Consider the following 19,195-nt stretch of genomic DNA (forward strand, 5'->3'; position numbering starts at 1 on the left):
TGGAACACTCCACTATCACCACTCTTACTCCTTCTTTTTCTTCTTTCCTGAGCTGATACCACATTTTCCTCAAGAGTTGAATTGCTCAAGGTCTATCATGATTTAATTAAATGAGCATAGTTGACCATTCAACCATCTTTGTTTTCCTAACTCCAAATAGCCTCCTGGAGCAGGTATGTACCTATGCCTCCTGGGGCTACTCCCTATTCCTGCACCTGTGACAGACATTGTTGGTGAATTACAGCACTTGCCTCTGGGGCCTAGATGTGATGATGGAGACTCAGAATCCAACTCAATACAATTCCCCAGGCAGGCTTTATCCATCAATCAGAGTTGGCATGCAGTTGAGACAGTCCTTACCATCAGTGACCTAGTTGATTAGCTAATGTGTTCACTAGAAAAGCTCTGTTTCAACTCCCTTCTAGAACATAGAGTAGTTTCTAGTTGCATTCTGTCTACTCTAAGCCTTTCAGGCTAGAGGATTTGGGTTGTGGGTGAGGATCTATTATTAGTCTAATTTGGCATGAAAATTGGAGTAAGACTGCCAAGGTCAGAAAAGTTTCTCCTAAGAACCGCCCTAGAGCATTGTCTGCCTCCCATCTCTATTTCCTGCCAAAACCCACAGAAATGTCTGGTGAGCTAGCTGGTCTTTAGCCATAAGAAAGAGTACCATAGAGGCTACAAAACAAGTGACAAACTACCCCTGGAAGGATGAAACTCTGGGGCAGACAGCAATTGGAGATGCCTTGGATGTCCCAGAGCAGCGGCAAGGTTTTCCACTTGGCCTGAGCTGATGGAACCATTTGCAATGGAAAGCCTGATATCTTCAGTCAGGTAACAGGCTGCTCCAGTTTCTTCTCTCTTCTCCTCCCCCTCCTTCTCCTCTGAGTTGATCGCATTTCCTTGGTGATGTTCATGCTTAGTCAGTAGATCTTAGGGAACAAGTGTATACCCCATTGGGACCTTGTCCGTGTAAACTACTATGTACTAATTAATGTTTTCCTCTGTACTGCATCTTCCTTCCTCTCTTTCTGGCACAAGCATTTATTTAATACCTACTGTGTGTTAAGTGGTAAGCACTGCCGTAGAGAAAAAAGCCCTTGAATTCTGTCTGGAGCCACCTGGGGATGCTGTATAAGAAACAAATGCCACAGCCCTCATTAGCAGAAAAATACACTTCAAGTTGCTTCCTGTCTTCTTTAGGCCTCAAGAAAGCTGTAACTGAGTGGGAAAATGTTGAAACCTCACAGCTAAAATGAGAGCATTCCAGGGAATTCTACAAAATCATGAAGTGCCTCCATCAGTTGAACACAAACCAATTCTCAAACCCAGGAAACCGTAACGAGAGATTGGGTGAACACTTCCTAGCTCTGACTTATTGCCAGGCATTGTTCTCATTGTTTTCTATATATTAACTCTCTAAATCCCCACAGTAATGTTATGAGTTAAATACTCTTATCATTTAAAAGATGAGAAATAGAGGCACAAAGAGGTTAAATGACCTACCCAAGCCTCAACAGCTAGGAAGTGGTAGAGCTAGGATTTGAACCTATATAGTCTCATCGCAGAGTCCTAAACTGCCTGAAATATGTACATTTAAGCAAAAAACAAAAAGTGCTGATTCATGGATTGGAATGGAGTGGGATGAGTAATAACTGGGTGGTGCTTTTTATCTCAATATGTTAGATCAGCTAAAGACAGAAGGGTTTTGATAGCTGAGGGGCCCAGTGTCTATCCCATACTTTAAGGAAGGCCTCAGAAAGGCCAGCTGCTCCCCTAGATCCACCCACAGCTCCTAGTGTCCCCTGACAGACAGCAGACTGGTGCCAGAGTAGTTTCATGTGGTTGAGAGCCAGATATGCAAACAGTTCTGCATGGGTCCCTTTATGCACTTACATACTGTATTTTTTACTAGAAAATGGTGACATATTTAGTACCTAGTGCAGCAATGTCGTAGGTCCTACAAGTATGAAGCCTAACTTCTAGAATGGACTCTACCACCTACTGTCCCTTGATTCAGTTCTTTGCAACTATAAATATTTATTCATTCAGTAAATAATTTTGAGACCTCCTCCATGCCAAGCAACATGCACTAATTTGAATTCAATAGTTGCCCTAAGGTACTCACTATTTGCTGGTGGTGACAGTCAGATAACGGGATCTTTATAAGCACTTCCGCACTGTGTCCTCAAAGTGTGCCAGGGAGTGAGGGAGGGCTCAACCTGTCCCTTTTCCCTAGGAGTCTGTGAGCAGCAAATGAGATCACACAGGGGAAAGGGCTTTGTAAATAGCAGAAGGTGAGAATGGGGTGTGTTAGGAGGTGGGGAAGAGGGGGAAGAAGGAGGAAGCAGAGGGAACGGGAGGCAGAAGGGAAGGAGGGGTGAAGGAGAAGAGAGGGAGTGGCAGGGGGAAGGAAGGGGAAGTAAAGTGGGAGGACTTCAGCTAGGAGCTGTCTGCCTTTTCTGGAGACCTGGGGCAGGCAGCCGCCAAGCTGAGTGCTCCATCAGGGGCTGTGAGCCTGAGCGAGGCCTCACAGGAGTGAGGGAACCAAGCCTGAAGCTCAGGGCTCACTCTCCTAGCAGGCCAAGCCCAAACCTTGCAACCGTTGCCAAACTACTCTGGACTCCATCCTAGTGGGAGCCTTAAACTCGTGTTATGTTGCTTGAGACTAGGTGCTTTCGCTGCTCCCCATGCACCCCAACCTCTTCAGGATCCCAGCTTGAACAGTGACAAAGGCCAAGCTGTCCCTCTATTGTGACGCCTGATTTATCATGAATCCCCTTATATAATGGTATCTCTGAGAAATGGTGGCTTGAGGTGATGCCAGCCACCACCATTCTCTATACTGAATCGCCACCTAGAGGCCAGTTCTAGCCCAAACCAATGTGTAGGCCAAGTTTTCAATTTTGCCTCAAGATAGAAAACAAAACAAGAGTTATCTTTGAACAAAAAGATAAAAAGGCAAGAAAATGGCACAAGACCTTTAAAAGGACTCCATCAGTCCCTTCACCAACCCTGTGGTTTGCTGATGAGATATGCAAGGGCTGAAATGTCTCCACTTCTCAATGGGGCAGGATTTCCTCCATGGCTTGGGACCAATGTGAGAATGTCACTGTTTCTCACATATTCTAAAGTCTAGATTTGAAGAACAGATATGCCAAGAAAACCCTCCAGTTTGCCCTGCATGGCAGACCCCAGCCCATCTGCTCCTCTTCTTTCATGCCCAAATTCAGACACGTGGGCTAGCTTGGGAAGACAGCTCAGCAGAAGATAGGATGTCCTTTTTAGGAGAGTTTGCTAATTTGGCTTACATTTCTGGAATTAGCTGCCCTACACTGAACATGAATACCCATTAATCCTGGACCATTTATTGAGAAGTAGTTGGATGAGTCTACAAAGGCATCGAAGGTAAGTTGATAGTTCAAAATGAGCATCAAGGCCGGGCATGGTGGCTCAACGCCTGTAATCCCAGCACTTTGGCAGGCCAAAGCAGGCAGATCACCTGAGGTCAGGAGCTCAAAACTAGCCTGGCCAACATGGCAAAACTCCATCTGTCTACTAAAAATACAAAAATTAGCCGGATGTGGTGACAGGTGCCTGTAATCCCAGCTACTTGGGAAGCTGAGGCACGAGAATCACTTGAACCTGGGAGGCAGAGGCTACAGTGAACTGAGATCGCACCACTGCACTCCAGCCTGGGCATCAGAGTGAGACTCTGTCTCAAAAAAAAAAAAAAAAAGAAAAAAAAAATGAGCATCGAGGTATTTTGGTCTGAAGAAAATCCAAGCTACATGGTTCCAGATCTTCAGTGCCCCAGCTTGAACAGTATCAGGAACAGCAGAGTACTAAGAAAAGTAAGCCAGGCTCCCAAACTGAGCAAGGACAGTTTTCTTAATCCTCTTTTTAAATTTTTTAGGTTTTTCTGTTCATTCCTTTGCCAGTCTAGTAATTCAGCTTCCCACTACTCAGCTTATTGAGTTTTTAAGTATAATTGGAAAACAAGATACATAAAATATTCAAACTCTCATTGTCAAAGCATCCTAGTTTGTGACTGCTTGGGGATAGCAGTGTGTGCAGTGTCCAGGGAATGCCCACAGAGGCTGCAATACATTTTTGCAGGCAAGCAGCTGCTGGTCCCTCTTCAGACCAACAACAATTCAAAGAAGGGGCTCCCTTTAGAGTAAACCTGGAGGAACCTTGGGAAAATTAGACTGATGTTTGAATTTATGAAAAAGCCACAGCTGTTCCCCAAGGATAAAGTTCAGTCCATTGATTGGCCAAAGGGCCCAGAGGAAATGAAATTGCCATTTCCTTTACCCATCCACCCAAATAAGTTAGACTTCTAAAAACTGAAGTGTTTCCTTCTCTCCAGCAGAAATGATTCCACTTGGTGCTCACAGTAATCTTGTGAAGTAAGTACTATCATTGCTGTCGTGCAGAGAAGGAAACAGAGGCTAAAAGAAATTTAGTAATTTGCCTGTAAGAGGAGTAGTCAAGATTTGAACTCCAGTGCTCTGCTTCCAGAACATCTGCAGTTTTCCCAATACCGCCATTCCCCTTGGCATGAAGCCAACATACTAAGTCCTAAAGAAAATTTTCTGAGAAGTAATTCAGTTTGCCATAGATTGTTGCATGAATTCCTACACAACCACTGGAACTACACTATAGGTGGAATCAGTGGGCCAAGGACAACCCTCATTCAGGAATGATGCTCATTGTTGGTCAGTTAACACTATATACTTTCTGGGAGGGTCAAAACTTCTCAATCAAACAAAAAGGTTTCTCTTGACTGTTTCCTACTTCATTCTCTTCATTTAAGCCAGATAGGCTCTTTGTCCCCTATAAAATCTCCTACAAGACTTTGTCATTATTGTTCTCCAGGTAAAGGGAGTCCTCTCCTGGGAAAGTTAAAAAGAACCACCATAAACCAATTGGAAGAAACAAAGACACAATGGGGACAGTGATGGGGAGACATCAGGTGACATCAAGACTTCCCAGGATCACACAGTCAGTGAGGGGCAGAACTGCTCAGAATCCAAGTCCAATAGACTCTAGCTGAATGAAGTTTCCTTTCTTTATTTTTTTTTTTTTGAGACGGAGTCTTGCTCTGTTGCCCAGGCTGGAGTGCAGTGGTGTGATCTTGGCTCACTGCAACCTCTGCCTCCTGGGTTCAAGTGATTCTTCTGTCTCAGCCCCCCGAGTAGCTGGGACTACAGGCACAAAACACCATGCCTGGCTAATTTTTGTATTTTTAGTAGAGACGGGGTTTCACCAAGTTGGTCAGGCTGGTCTTGAACTCCTGACCTGAGGTGATCTACCCGCCTTGGCCTCCCAAAGTGCTGGGATTACAGGCATAAGCCACCATGCCTGGCCTGCACTTTTCATTTCATCATAGTTTCAGAACATTGTATGTTGTTTCTAAGCAAAATCCAACTAGGAATCCCAGTCTCTAGGGCTAGCCCTAAAATAGCTCACTGGGGTTACTTCTTGCTACTAACATTCCCCATGCCCCATCTTGAATTGTCCCAGATAGAGAAAGGAGTGGGAAGAGGGTGCTCCATTCTGAGTGCCCATAACAATAGCTAATAGCAGCCAAAATGTGTTGAGCACTGTGCTGGGCACTGTATCTAATTATCTCAACAAACATATAAGGTAAGCATGACTATTTCCATTTAACAGATAACGGGACCGAGGCACAACGCTTCTAAGAAACTGGCTTAAACTCCCACAACTGGTTAAGAGATGGGGGTAGGACTGGAGTCCAGCTCTGTTCACCGTCAAAGGCAGTGCTCTGAATCACTCACTTTTAAAAACCATATAGTAAATGCAGGGCCCAAGGACTTTGGCTTACCGCAAGGAATCCTCATATATGTAGCCAGCTGTCTCTGCAGTAAATTGGCAGCCCCTGCCTAGCCATGGAACTCCCACCATGGATGGCAAACTGGAGACTTGGGAGTTTAGTTTCTAGTTCTTTTGCCCAAACTCTTTTATTGGGGGTTGGAAGAAAGGTAGGAAGAGCAATGAGAAAGGAAACATTCTGGCTTAATGGGGAGAGAAAGAAAACAGAAGAGGTTTGTTTCTGTAGCCAAAGACCTTCTAAAAGCCACACCCCTGCATTCAAGAGCTGCAGAAGAAATGCTGTTCTTCAATTCTTCCACCAGCCTCAGTAACCATTTCACTAACAAGTCTTACATCAGATAGAACTTAAATTAGACACAAGAAAGGACTTCTGGTCAAAATGAACAGTCATTTCTGTAAATTGGGATTTATCTTTACAAAATCCCTTCACTGAACTAAGAAAAGTCTTAGGGCCTTCTCTAAATAAAGGCTGCCCAAACGCAAAAATACTGCAGCTTTCAACAGAGGAAGACATGAGGTAGTTTTCAAACTTCTCCTCTCCTCCCTGGGTTTTATAGTCTTTTGCACTCAGGGGCACTTCGGGAAATGGTACACATTTGGCAGGTGAGACAAGTGACTGAGGTCTGGAAAAGGGGTGAGAAAGCTGGTGCACGTGCAGGAGCGGGGCCCAAAAGGTAACGCTCCTGCCGACATGATGCACTGCTTTCCCCCAGACCTGCAACTGATGATGATTTTGTGCTTCTCCAAAAGTCAAAACACTCAACCTCACACACCTAAAAAAGAACTTAACCTTAAGTTCCTTTTTAGTAAGAGCCTATCTGTGTGGTCTTTCTTTTCTTTTTTTTTTTTTTTTTCTTTTTGAGACAGAGTCTCCCTCTGCCTCCCAGGCTGGAGTGCAGTGGCGCTATCTTGGCTCACTGCAAGCTCCGCCTCCCGGGTTCACGCCATTCTCCTGCCTCAGCCTCCCGAGTAGCTGGGACTACAGGCGCCCGCCACCACGCCCGGCTAATTTCTTTTCGTATTTCTAGTAGAGACGGGGTTTCACCGTGTTAGCCAGGATGGTCTCGATCTCCTGACCTCGTGATCCGCCCGCCTCGGCCTCCCAAAGTGCTGGGATTACAGGCGTGAGCCACCGCGCCTGGTCTAGTTCCTGTTTTCTTACACATTGTCACATTTTTTCCCTGCCATCTAAGCCTCTAGTTTTGGTTGGTCAGGGAGATGGATTTGAGACTGAGTTCTCATCTCCTCCGCTGCAGCACCCTATTAAAGCCTCTTCCTTGGTAATAACCGTCTCAGTGATTGGTTTTCTGTGTGGCAAGCAGCAGGAACCCCAGGTCTCTGAACTTTGGCAAAGGAATCTCCTGATAAAGGCGGGATCGATTTTACTGACCAAGCTGAAAACGATCAGACGTTTGAAAGCCTTAATCTCGGAGCCTGTCGGAGTTTGTTCTGCCCTTGAGGCTTTTCTTTGGGCCTACCAGTCAAAATCAGCCTGGCCAAACCTGTCTTCAAGGACCAAGGGCAGGGCCGGCTTCTCCCGCCGGGTCGGCAGCCACCTTCCCCTTCCCTGTGACTTGAAGAGAAGCTTCACGGGGCGTTTATTCAATTTGCGAGGAGCCCGCGAGGCGCAGGTGCGCGGTGACTCTGTGGTTCCCACCGCACCCGCTGCCCTCTTTGGTCCTCTCGCTGTCACCGGCGGGCAGTAACGTTCCGGGTGAGCTAGGGCTCCGAAGACACCAGGCAGGGAGGGACCAGTGGGTAAGGGCACCACCCGTTTAGGTCCTGCGCAGGAGGGATCCGAAAAAGGTCTTGAAGAAATAGGAAGGGAGGGCCAGATGTGGTGGCTTACGCCTGTAATCCCAGCACTTTGGGAGGCCGAGGTGGGTGGATCACGAGGTCACGAGTTCGAGACCAGCCTGGCCAAGATGGTGAAACCCTGTCTCTACTAAAAATACAACAAGTAGCCGGGCGCGGTGACGGGCGCCTGTAATCCCAGCTACTCAGGAGGCTGAGGCAGGAGAATCTCTAGAACCCAGGAGGCGGAGGTTGCAGTGAGCTGAGACTGCCCCGCTGCACTCTAGCCTGGGCAACACAGCAAGACTGTGTCTCAAATAAATAAATAAATAAATAAATAAATAAATAAATAAATAAATAGAAAGGGAGAGTTGGAAGTAGATCAAAGAGAAGAAAAGAAATCCTAGATTTCCTGTCTGAAGGCACCATGAAGATGAAGGCCACCTCTTCTGGGCCAGGTCCTCCCGTTGCAGGTGAACCGAGTTCTGGCCTCCATTGGAGACCAAAGGAGATGACTTTGGCCTGGCTCCTAGTGAGGAAGCCATGCCTAGTCCTGTTCTGTTTGGGCTTGATCCTGTAGCACTTGATTGTCTCTCCTGGACTTTCCATGGATTCCAGGGATGCAACTGAGAAGTTTATTTTTAATGCACTTACTTGAAGTAAGAGTTATTTTAAAACATTTTAGCAAAGGAAATGAATTCTGACAGGTTTTGCACTGAAGACTTTCACATGTGAGGAAAACAGGAAAACCACTATGCTAGAAAAAGCAAATGCTGTTGAGATTGTCTCACAAACACAAATTGTGTGCCAGCAGGTAGGTTTGAGCCTCAGGTTGGGCACATTTTACTTTAAGCGCACTGTTGGTGGAACTTAAGGTGACTGTAGGACTTATATATACATACATACATATAATATATATACATATTTATGTGTATATATATACAGACACATACACACACACACACACACACAGGGTCTTGCTATCTTGCCCAGGGTGGTCTCCAACTCTGGGTCTCAAGCGATCCTCTGCCTCCCCTTCCCAAAGTGCTGGGATTACAGGTGAGAGCCACCTCGCCCAGGCCATTTTAATTTTAATTTAATACTTTTAATTTGAATACACAATCCAAAAATCATATAACAAGTACAGGAAACCCACTTTATGCCAAGTTTACAAAGACAGGAAAGATATATCCATGACAAAGCGTCAAAGTGGCAACATCCTAAAGTACTGAGAGAAAAAAAGTTATTCTAGAATTCTATGCCAAATTGAAATATCTTTCAAAAAATGTGACTGAAATCAGGACATTTAAAGACATACAAAAAAATGACAGAATTCACCGAGCCACACTACAAGAAATATTAAAGGAGTCCTCCAGGCCTAAGGATAAGGATAGCAAACAGAAATCTGAACCTACACAAAGAAACGGAGACGACTGAAAATCGCTATGTACGTACTTGGATGTTGGGGTTTATAACATGTCCAAAATCAAATTCCCTGACAACACTAGCATAAAGGCCAGAAGGGGAGGTATAATATCACTTGATGGCAGACGGATAAAGATGTATTCTAGGGACCCTAAAGCCATCACTGACATAACAAAAGAAAGAGTTACAGCTAATAAGCCAAATAAGGAAAGAAAATAGAATGATATATAAAAAAAAAAAAACATGTAATCGCTGGGTGCGGTGGCTCATGCCTGTAATCCCAGCACTTTGAGAGGCCAAGGCAGGCAGATCACTTGAGGTCAGGAGTTTGAGACCGGCCTGGCCAAAACGGTGAAACCCCGTCTCTACTAAAAATACAAAAATTAGCCCGATGTGGTGGCTCGCACGGACCTGTAATCTCAGCTACTTGGGAGGCTGAAGCAGGAGATTCGCTTGAACTCGGGAGGTGGAGGTTGCAGTGAGAGCTGAGATGGCGCCACTGCACTCCAGCCTGGGTGACAGAGCGAGACTCTGTCTCAAAAATAAATAAATAAATAAATAAATAAACAAACAAAAACTGTGTAATCCCTATGCTGGAGCAACTGCTCTCCAGGCCTCTACCCTATAGAAATACACAAATGGCCAATGAGAAGTGTACAAGAATGACCACTGCCACATTATTTGTAATCATAAAATAGTAGCGCCAAAGTAATTTCAAAGATACATGAAAATCGTTTTATTTATTTAACAAACACAAACAATTGAACAAACAATGGAAGCAAGTCCTTTTGCCTAAAGGAACACAGAGGGTCATGCGGATGTTGCTCCTCCAAGGACTTCGGTGTTCCCCAACGGCTAGTTTTGGGTCTAGTTCTTCTGGAAGATCTTATTCTTGGGGAGCTACAGGTTCTGGCGTTTGGGGCTCTTTCAGGTTCTATCTCCATTTTCCCCTCAATTCCTCCCCATTCTGCTATAATAAAAAAAAAATTCTCACCTCCGGAAGATCCCGCCTGTGCCTCCCCGCCAGCCTTTCAGGAGGTCTGGACGTCTGGTCCACCGCTCCCCGGCTTCTTTCCCCGCTTTTGCTTTTCCCCTCCCCTGCTCCCGCCCTCCAGCTTCAGGACCCGACCACCGCCCAGCTGAGCCCCCGCGGCTCCACCGCGCAAAAGGTGCACTGGAGGCCCTGCCCGTTGCCGCCCCGCGGGGTGCCAAGAAGTCAACATAAATAAATGCTTTGTAAAAGGAACTTCCCCATGGAAAAATCTCTCATGATTTCCATTCTCAAGGCTCTTCAAAGGACTAAAAGCTAAAAGGATGGATTCATTCGACAAGTCCTAGTCCTGCGGCCTGGTGAGTGCCAGACCCTGCTCCCCGCGAGGGGGACCCACGAGCCACCCTCACCACGATCCCTGCCCTGGTGGAGCCCCCGTGCGGAACACAGGATCTGAAGATGGCAGCGGAAGCTCCGCAGCGGCCCCAAAAGCGACTGGGCAGGGAGGGCACAGGCTCCCTCACTGGGTGAAGGCGGCGCAAAGAACGGGAAGAGCCATCCCGGGAGCCACCGGGCGTTCAGCCTCCCTAGGGCCCCCAGGCGGCTCGGGCCGGGGTCTCAACCGGGGCGTTTCCGGGGGTTTCTGAAGCAGGCGAGGGGCAGGGCGGGCGAAGGCCATTCAGCTATCCTTCTGGCCCCAGAATCTCCCAACGTGCAGGTGTCCAACGTGACCAGCGCGACTTACCGCTCCAATCTCTCCGGTCTTCCAAGGCCTTGCTCAGTCGTCCTGCCGGGCGGGCCCTGAGGATGCAAGGGACGGAGGAAGTTTCGTGCGTGCGCCCTTCCTATAGCGCCCAGTAGAACTGACAGTACCTGTCTCTGTGGCGCAATTGGTTAGCGCGTTCGGCTGTTAACCGAAAGGTTGGTGGTTCGAGCCCACCCAGGGACGCTTGTTCGAGCTTTTAAAGTATTCATGCATTGTCAATCACTAGATAAATGGGGAAGATTTTATCTTCCTGGAGTCCTAAGCCACTAATTTGTGACTTATCCATGTCAAGGGCCAGCCCACCTCCCCGACCGGATTCTTAACCGGGTATCTCCTGAAATCCTGGGTTTATACGTGTGTAACTCAGGAATCCTGAAACAGAGACCTAGGAACCCACTTCTGGTGTGAAAAAATTCTAATTCAGTCCATTATACGCTTAAACGAGTAATTTACATGCCTCCATTTTTTCATATTTTAATAATAGGAGGTCAGTAATATCCCGAGGATGTGCCTGGATTTACTGATTGCTCTATCAATAATGTGACCAGTGGAATCATTCATCATCATAGTGATCCTCTCCATCATTTTTGAAAAGAGTATTTTTCCTCACTTTGTGCATGATTTATTTAACCCTTTTCAAAATGTTTTTGTTAGCCAGGCATGGTGGCATGTGCCTGTAATCCCAGGTACTTGGGATTCTGAGGCAGGAGAATCATTTGAACCTGGGAGGTGGAGGCTGCAGTGGAGGCTGCACCGCTACACTCCCGCCTGGGCAACAGAGCGAGACTCCATCTCAAAAAAAAATAAATAAAATAAAGTTTTTGAGATGAGGTAGGTTTCATTGTTTTAGGATTACAAAGAATGCTGCAGCCACCTTTCTTGTACACATACCTTTGGTCATTGTGGAAATGTCTACACCACAGATATTTCTATAGTGTAGGGAAGTTGATGCACTATTGCTGCATTATAGGGTTTACATGATGCTTCTAATTTGAGTACATTCTGCAAATGTATCTTTCACGGGAGCCGTACCAAATAATATTCCAATAGCAATATTTATAGGAGGAAAAATGTGCAGAAGTGCAATTGAGCTTCGTGCCTCTCCATGGGGCCCATGTTCATAAAATGGTGGCATTAGCAATTATCTGAGAGTGGAGTTTGTGGCCCTCTGACATCAAAAGCTGAAGCAGAGGACATGAAAACCCTCACTGTGCATCTTCTCTAGTCTGGCCAGAATCATTCCTAGGTCGGTGGTCTCTTATCAGGAGGGAATGCTGCTTGCTTGTTTTGTCAAAATCACAAAACTGAGGGAAAGCATCAGGCCGTTGGTTGATAACAGTGGTGAAGCAAGTTTTTCCAAAGGGCTGGTTTGTTGTTAACCCTTAGGGAAAAAAAAAAAGCCTAATTCTTTTTTTTTTTTTTGAGACGGAGTCTCTCTCTGTCGCCCAGGCTGGAGTGCAGTGGCGCGATCTCGGCTCACTGCAAGCTCCGTCTCCTGGGTTCAGGCCATTCTCCTGCCTCAGCCTCCCGAGTAGCTGGGACTACAGGCGCCCGCCACCATGCCCAGCTAATTTTTTTTATTTTTAGTAGAGATGGGGTTTTACCGTGTTAGCCAGGATGGTCTCGATTTCCTGACCTCGTGATCCGCCCGCCTTGGCCTCGCAAAGTGCTGGGATTACAGGCATAAGCCACCGCGCCCGGCCAAAAAAGCCTAATTCTTACCAGCTGGTGCCCTGCAGTTCCAGGCTCTTGGTGTCCCAAACAAAGACACCAAGAGCGTTGAACTGCACCAAAAACCAAAACCAAGGTAGGGGCAAGAAGATAATCACAGAATGTCACCGGTATATGTTTAGGTTCAAATAGTATTATGAGAAGTGGCAGGTAAAGGAGGTAGGAAAAAGAAAACACATCATGTAATTGACAGTTGTATGGAAATATTTGATGCTGAAAGTTATAATTTAAAACTATAAACCAAATATTAGAAGTGTGTCTAGTTCAAAGGGTGGAAAACCATCAAAAACATTTTTAGTGCAATATTTAACATGAGCTATACAACCCTTCCTAAATGCCAAATGCACAGACAGACACAGACACACACACACACACACAATCACAATCACACTCACGAAGAATACAAATGACTAGAACCAAGAAATGTAAATACATTCTGCTACGTATGGTAAACATAGCCTACAATGTGGAAGAGATTAGAAAATAAACATGGAAATGAAATGTTTTATTTTACACTGAATGTAAAAAACAATCCAAAAGTCCAGAGTGATAGGCAAAAGGTTTTAATTGTATAGATTAAAATTAACTTTGGACAAAAATTAAAACTCAGGCAGAGAATGTTTTCTTCCTTTTGCAACAGCAGACACTAGTAAAAACAAAGGCACAGTAAAAATTGAGACCCAAAATTTGCAGTGTAGAGATATGAATATAATAATAGACACAGGGAGGATTAATAAATGATAAAATGTTTAGAGGATGATCATTAGAATACAGGATATTTATACTCTTGAAAACCGCTTTCCCAAGTACTTCATTATAAGTAAGGTGTCTCTAAAAGGGACAGATCTCCTAGACCCCTCCTTAACCAAGTAACCAGTCCTGATATCATAATGGTGATGGACAAACTAGACCTTCTCTGCCCGCAGATGGGCTGAGGTTGAGAACTCACAGCATTGTCTCTGCAGTGTTCCCGGCAAAACGTTTAGGCGGAATTTAATCATGAAGACATTTTCAGACAACTTCAGAATGTAGATCATTGAGCCAGACAGCTGACCTGTCCTCTATAAACAAGTCCATGTCACCACCATCCATGACAACAACAAAAAGATGAGGAAATATTTGGGGTTCAAAATAACTAAAGAAATGCAGCTACATTATCTGTTTACTTTTTTCGAACCCAAAATATCTCTTCTCCTTTTTGTTGTGTGATTTGTGGTGATATGGACTATGTGAAGGAGACAGGTCAGTTGTCCTGCTGAGTGTTCTACATTCTGCAGTTGTCTGGTGATTACCTCCTATGAAACTCAGGCTAAGCGTTTTCTGCAAGAACATGGCATTGTTCATATTCTGCACCGGCAGAGTCCTGGGTGACATGCTGTCTCCTGCCAGCGGCTCCTGCCTCCTGTTCTCTACAGGATGGAATTGAGAGGAGCAGGGCTAAGGCCTTCCAATGCTGTTTGTCCATCTAGCTGTGGTCTTCCTAAGTACTGACACCAATTGGAGGCTGAAGGACTGTGGCTTCTCTAACCAAAGGAGCCTAGTGGGTTAACAATTGTAAAGAGCAGTTGGTGGTTCTGAAATACAATCCTCAGCCAAGGATCCCTCCTGTGTTACAGATGGATCAGCTAAAACAAGCCAACACTGAAGACACAAAGAATGAGGTTAGGTTCATTGAAACCAGGGTAACAATTTTGGATGAGCTAAACACAAAGATGACACTGACATTGAGCAGGTATAGAAGCTCAGAGACATGCCTGCAAAATGAAATCCCTGAGGAATTTTGTAGCTACCCAGAGATACGTGGTTCAAATTAAAATGTCTGACTGATCACTCCCGGCATGTGCTGCACAGTTATGTGAATGTGTCACACCTAACATGGGTCCATTGTCTTCAGACTGAGCACAGGTTGCCACTGGCATGGTTTGAGAATAGGAATAGAGCCATGCCCACTGACCCATCCTATGTCTGGGCTTCCAAATGGAACTCTACTTTCATTCAAATCTTCACGTGCCTATAGGTCCTGCCTGCAGGAATGACAACTCTCGGCTTAATAAGGGCTGTTTATTGTGGGAATATGACTTCCATCTGGAACACCAGGTGGAGACTTGTCACCGTCAAAGTAAAAAACCTATTGTCCACGTAAAGGGTGAAGCTGATGTGCTGTTCCTCAAATGAGTAAAACACACTTCTGTAGTGCTGGAATGAGTCAGGTAGTTCAAAGTACATTGACGGAGTCGAATAACATCTATCCAGTGAGTCCTGTAAGACTTCAGGCTCTTCCACTTCCATCAGCACGCTGTTGAGCCTGGAAAAGGAGACAAAACTAAAGAAGCAGCCAGGGAAAATCTGACACCACAGAGCCCCACTAGATTTCAGAAGTAACATAAGGAAGTGGTTAGAAAAGAAAAAGGATAGATCCATTAATGAGGTGAAAAAAAAATTTATTGCCTTTATGTTGGGATAGAAAAGGGCCAGGTAGAAAACAATGAAAGAGAAAGACAGAGAGAGAGAGAGACAGAGACAGAGAGAAAGTGAGCTAGTGAATTGGCCAGGTGACATACTGGTAAGGGAGTAAAAGGACACTCTGAGTTAGTGCCCTCATGACACACAGCAAACTGTGATCATGAAAAGAGTGAGCTCAATAGTTTTCCATAAAATATGCTCAAAATTCGATGCAGTGGCCATGAGAGTACAGCTTTTGAAGTATGGTCAACCTATGGTACGTTAGTAAGTGATAAGGGGAGGAAGAAATGGAAACCTAAACATCTACTGCAATGAAAACCAACAGCAATGACAGTAGGAGTAATTCAGCCTTCGTTGAAAACGTGACATCAAACACACTCTGGTTTTCCTGAATCTGTTGCCTCCAGGTGTTAACACAGAATTAAGCATCCACAATTGCTGAAAGTTACCTGGGGCATGGTGGGTTTTGATCTTCTTCCCCTTCTTTTCTTCCCCTTCTTCTTTTCTTCTTGGATCTTCTTCCCCTTCTTTTCTTCCCCTTCCCCTTCTTTTCAATTTCTGCAATACATTCAGACATGGACAGACACATTAAGCTGATTCCCCTACACACATAACAATCCACTGTCTAATCCTCACACAGGGACCTCAGGCTCCTCAGCATAAGAATAGGACACTGTGAGAGATATATTTCAGGAGGCCTGAAGGCTGGTCATGATAGAAATTCCTCAGTTTTTCTCCCAGAAACTGTGGGTAAAATGTCCCTATTCTAGTAGATCGTTATCCCAATATCATTTGTCCCAAGTTTGTGCAAACAGTTATGCCATATTTTTCCAATCAATTTAAAGCAAATACCCTCAAATGATTTCTAGGAGAAAAACTGCAATATTTAGCCCTGTCTCATCAAATACTCAGATTGTTCATGGTTGTGAGGACTTTAGACACTGAAATTAGAGTGAAAAAGGAAATCTACAAACCCTTGAGTCAAAATCATAGTTCTCTGAATTTGTCACATCTGCCCAGGTCCAATGTCATGAGAGTAGAATCAGAGTGCCACAGGTATGGCCTGAGACTAGGAAGAGAGCCATGCTCACTGACCCATCCCATGTCTGGGCTTCCAGGTAGAACTAGAGTTTCATTCAACCTACATGTGCCTATAGGTCCTCACTGCAGCAATGACATCTCAGCTCAGTAATGGCCACTTGGAGCAGGAATATGATCTTTATATGGAAGACTCAGTGGATCCTTATCACCTTCATAGAAAGGTACTCACCTCCCACGTCAAGAGAAAAGCCAACATGTTTTTCCTCCAATGCATAAAACGAACTTCCATAGGCCTGGCAGGAGTCAGGCTGTTCAAGACAACTGGAAGGAGTTGAATAACATCTATCCAGTGAGTCCTGCAAGACTTCAGGCCCTTTCTCATCCAGCAGCTCCCTGCTGAGCCTGGAAAAGGAGGAAAAAGTAAAGAATAAGCCAGGGGGGAATCAGAAACCACACAGCCCCAGCCAGATTTCATGGCTAACGTAAGGAACTGTTTAAAAAGAAAAAGGACAGATCCATTAATGAGGTAATGAATTATTGCCTTTATGTTGGGATAGACCAGGGCCAGGTAGAAAAGAATGAAAGAGAAAGACAGGGAGAGGGAGAGAGAGAGAGAGGAGAAAGTGAGCTCAGCGAATTGGCCGGGTGACACACTGATGAAGGGGTCAAAGGACACTCTGAGTTAGTGCCCTCGGGACACACAGCGAACAGTGATCATGAAAAGAGTGGGCTCAATAATTTTCCATAAACTTGCTCAAGATTCCATGCAGTTGCCATACAGCCTTTGAGGTATGGTCAACCTACAGTAAGTTAGTAAATGATAAGGGGAGGAAGAAATGGAAACCTAAACATCTACTGCAATGAAAACCAACAGCAATGTCAGTAGGAGTAATTCAACCTTCGTTGAAAACATGAAATTGAACACACTCTTGTTTTCCCTGGACCTGGCATCTCCAGGTGTCAACACAGAATGAAGCATCCATAATTGCTCAAAGTTACCTGGGGCATGATGGGTCTTGGTCTTCTTCCACTTCTTGGTACTTTTCAATTTCTGCAATAAGTTCAGACATGGACAGACATATTAAGCTGGTTCTCCTACACACATAACAATCCACTGTCTAATCCTCACACAGGGACTTCAGGCTCCTCAGCATGAGAATAGGACACTGTGAGAGATATTCTTCAGGAGGCCTGAAGGCTGATCACGATAGAGATTCCTTGGTTTTTCTCCCAGAAACTGTGGGTAAAATTCCCTATTCTGGTAGATCGTTATCCCAATATCATTTGTCCCAAGTTTGTGCAAATGGTTATGCCATATTTTTCCAATGAATTTAAAGCAAATGCCCCCAAATGGTTGCTAGGAGAAAAACTGCACTATTCAGCCCTGTCTCATCAAATACTCAGATTGTTCATGGTAGCGAGGATTTTAGATGCTGAAATTAGAGTGAAGGATGAAATCTACAAGATCTACAAAATTGAGACAAAATCAGAGTTGTGTGAATTCGTCACATCTGCCCAGATCCAACATCTTGAGAGTAGGATTAGGGCGCCACAGGCATGGCCTGAGACTAGGAAGAGAGCCTTGCTCACTGACCCATCCCTTGTCTGGGCTTCCAAGTGGAACTAGAGTTTCATTCAACCTACATGTGCCTATAGGTCCTCCCTGTGGCAATGACATCTCTCAGCTCAGTAAGGGCCACTTGCAGTAGGAATATGACCCTAACCAGAAGACTCAGTGGATCCTTATCACCTTCATAGAAAGGTACTCACCATCCATGTCAACAGCCAAGCCAACATGCTGTTGCTCCAATACGTAAAAGGCACTTCTGTAGGGCTGGCATGAGTCAGTCAGTTCAAGACAACCTGAAGGAGTTGAATAACATCTATCCAGTGAGTCCTGTAAGACTTCAGGCTCTTCCACTTCCATCAGCACGCCGTTGAGCCTGGAAAAGGAGACAAAACTAAAGAAGCAGCCAGGGAAAATCAGACACCACAGAGCCCCACTAGATTTCAGAAGTAACATAAGGAAGTGGTTAGAAAAGAAAAAGGATAGATCCATTAATGCCGTCAAAGTAAAAAACCTATTGTCCACGTAAAGGGCGAAGCTGAGGTGCTGTTCCTCAAATGAGTAAAACACACTTCTGAAGTGCTGGAATGAGTCAGGTAGTTCAAAATACATTGACGGAGTCAAATAACATCTATCCAGTGAGTCCTGTAAGACTTCAGGCTCTTCCACTTCCATCAGCATGCCGTTGAGCCTGGAAAAGGAGACAAAACTAAAGAAGCAGCCTGGGAAAATCAGACACCACAGAGCCCCACTAGATTTCAGAAGTAACATAAGGAAGTGGTTAGAAAAGAAAAAGGATAGATCCATTAATGAGGTAAAAAAAAAAAAATTTATTGCCTTTATGTTGGGATAGAACAGGGCCAGGTAGAAAACAATGAAAGAGAAAGACAGAGAGAGAGAGACAGAGACAGAGACAGAGAGAAAGTGAGCTAGTGAATTGGCCAGGTGACATACTGGTAAGGGAGTAAAAGGACACTCTGAGTTAGTGCCCTCATGACACACAGCAAACTGTGATCATGAAAAGAGTGAGCTCAATAGTTTTCCATAAAATATGCTCAAAATTCGATGCAGTGGCCATGAGAGTACAGCTTTTGAAGTATGGTCAACCTATGGTACATTAGTAAATGATAAGGGGAGGAAGAAATGGAAACCTAAACATCTACTGCAATGAAAACCAACAGCAATGACAGTAGGAGTAATTCAGCCTTCGTTGAAAACGTGACATCAAACACACTCTGGTTTCCCTGAATCTGTTGCCTCCAGGTGTTAACACAGAATTAAGCATCCACAATTGCTGAAAGTTACCTGGGGCATGGTGGGTTTTGATCTTCTTCCCCTTCTTTTCTTCCCCTTCTTCTTTTCTTCTTGGATCTTCTTCCCCTTCTTTTCTTCCCCTTCCCCGTCTTTTCAATTTCTGCAATACATTCAGACATGGACAGACACATTAAGCTGATTCCCCTACACACATAACAATCCACTGTCTAATCCTCACACAGGGACCTCAGGCTCCTCAGCATAAGAATAGGACACTGTGAGAGATATATTTCAGGAGGCCTGA

At 44.9% G+C, this 19,195-nt stretch overlaps 1 protein-coding gene and 1 non-coding gene across 2 annotated transcripts in view; one reads left to right on the forward strand and one right to left on the reverse strand.

Moving 5' to 3' along the window:
• The first annotated feature begins 10,944 nt into the window (after positions 1-10,944).
• Positions 10,945-11,018, forward strand: TRNAN-GUU (transfer RNA asparagine (anticodon GUU)). Its single transcript has one exon. It is a non-coding gene; the product is annotated as a tRNA-Asn (tRNA).
• Positions 11,019-13,113: 2,095 nt separating this feature from the next.
• Positions 13,114-19,195, reverse strand: part of LOC134730803 (neuroblastoma breakpoint family member 12-like) — a 42,759-nt gene continuing 36,677 nt past the window's right edge. The window contains exons 36-42 of the mRNA XM_063606285.1: positions 18,943-19,051; positions 18,152-18,328; positions 17,841-18,013; positions 17,070-17,121; positions 16,300-16,472; positions 15,479-15,587; positions 13,114-14,871 (exon numbers count right to left, since the gene is read on the reverse strand). Of these exons, the coding sequence (XP_063462355.1) occupies positions 14,628-14,871; positions 15,479-15,587; positions 16,300-16,472; positions 17,070-17,121; positions 17,841-18,013; positions 18,152-18,328; positions 18,943-19,051 (1,037 nt within the window). The 3' untranslated portion in view covers positions 13,114-14,627. The remainder of the gene's footprint in view (positions 14,872-15,478; positions 15,588-16,299; positions 16,473-17,069; positions 17,122-17,840; positions 18,014-18,151; positions 18,329-18,942; positions 19,052-19,195) is intronic.

Source organism: Pan paniscus, chromosome 1 (assembly GCF_029289425.2).
Source record: "Pan paniscus chromosome 1, NHGRI_mPanPan1-v2.0_pri, whole genome shotgun sequence".
Lineage (NCBI taxonomy): Eukaryota > Metazoa > Chordata > Mammalia > Primates > Hominidae > Pan > Pan paniscus.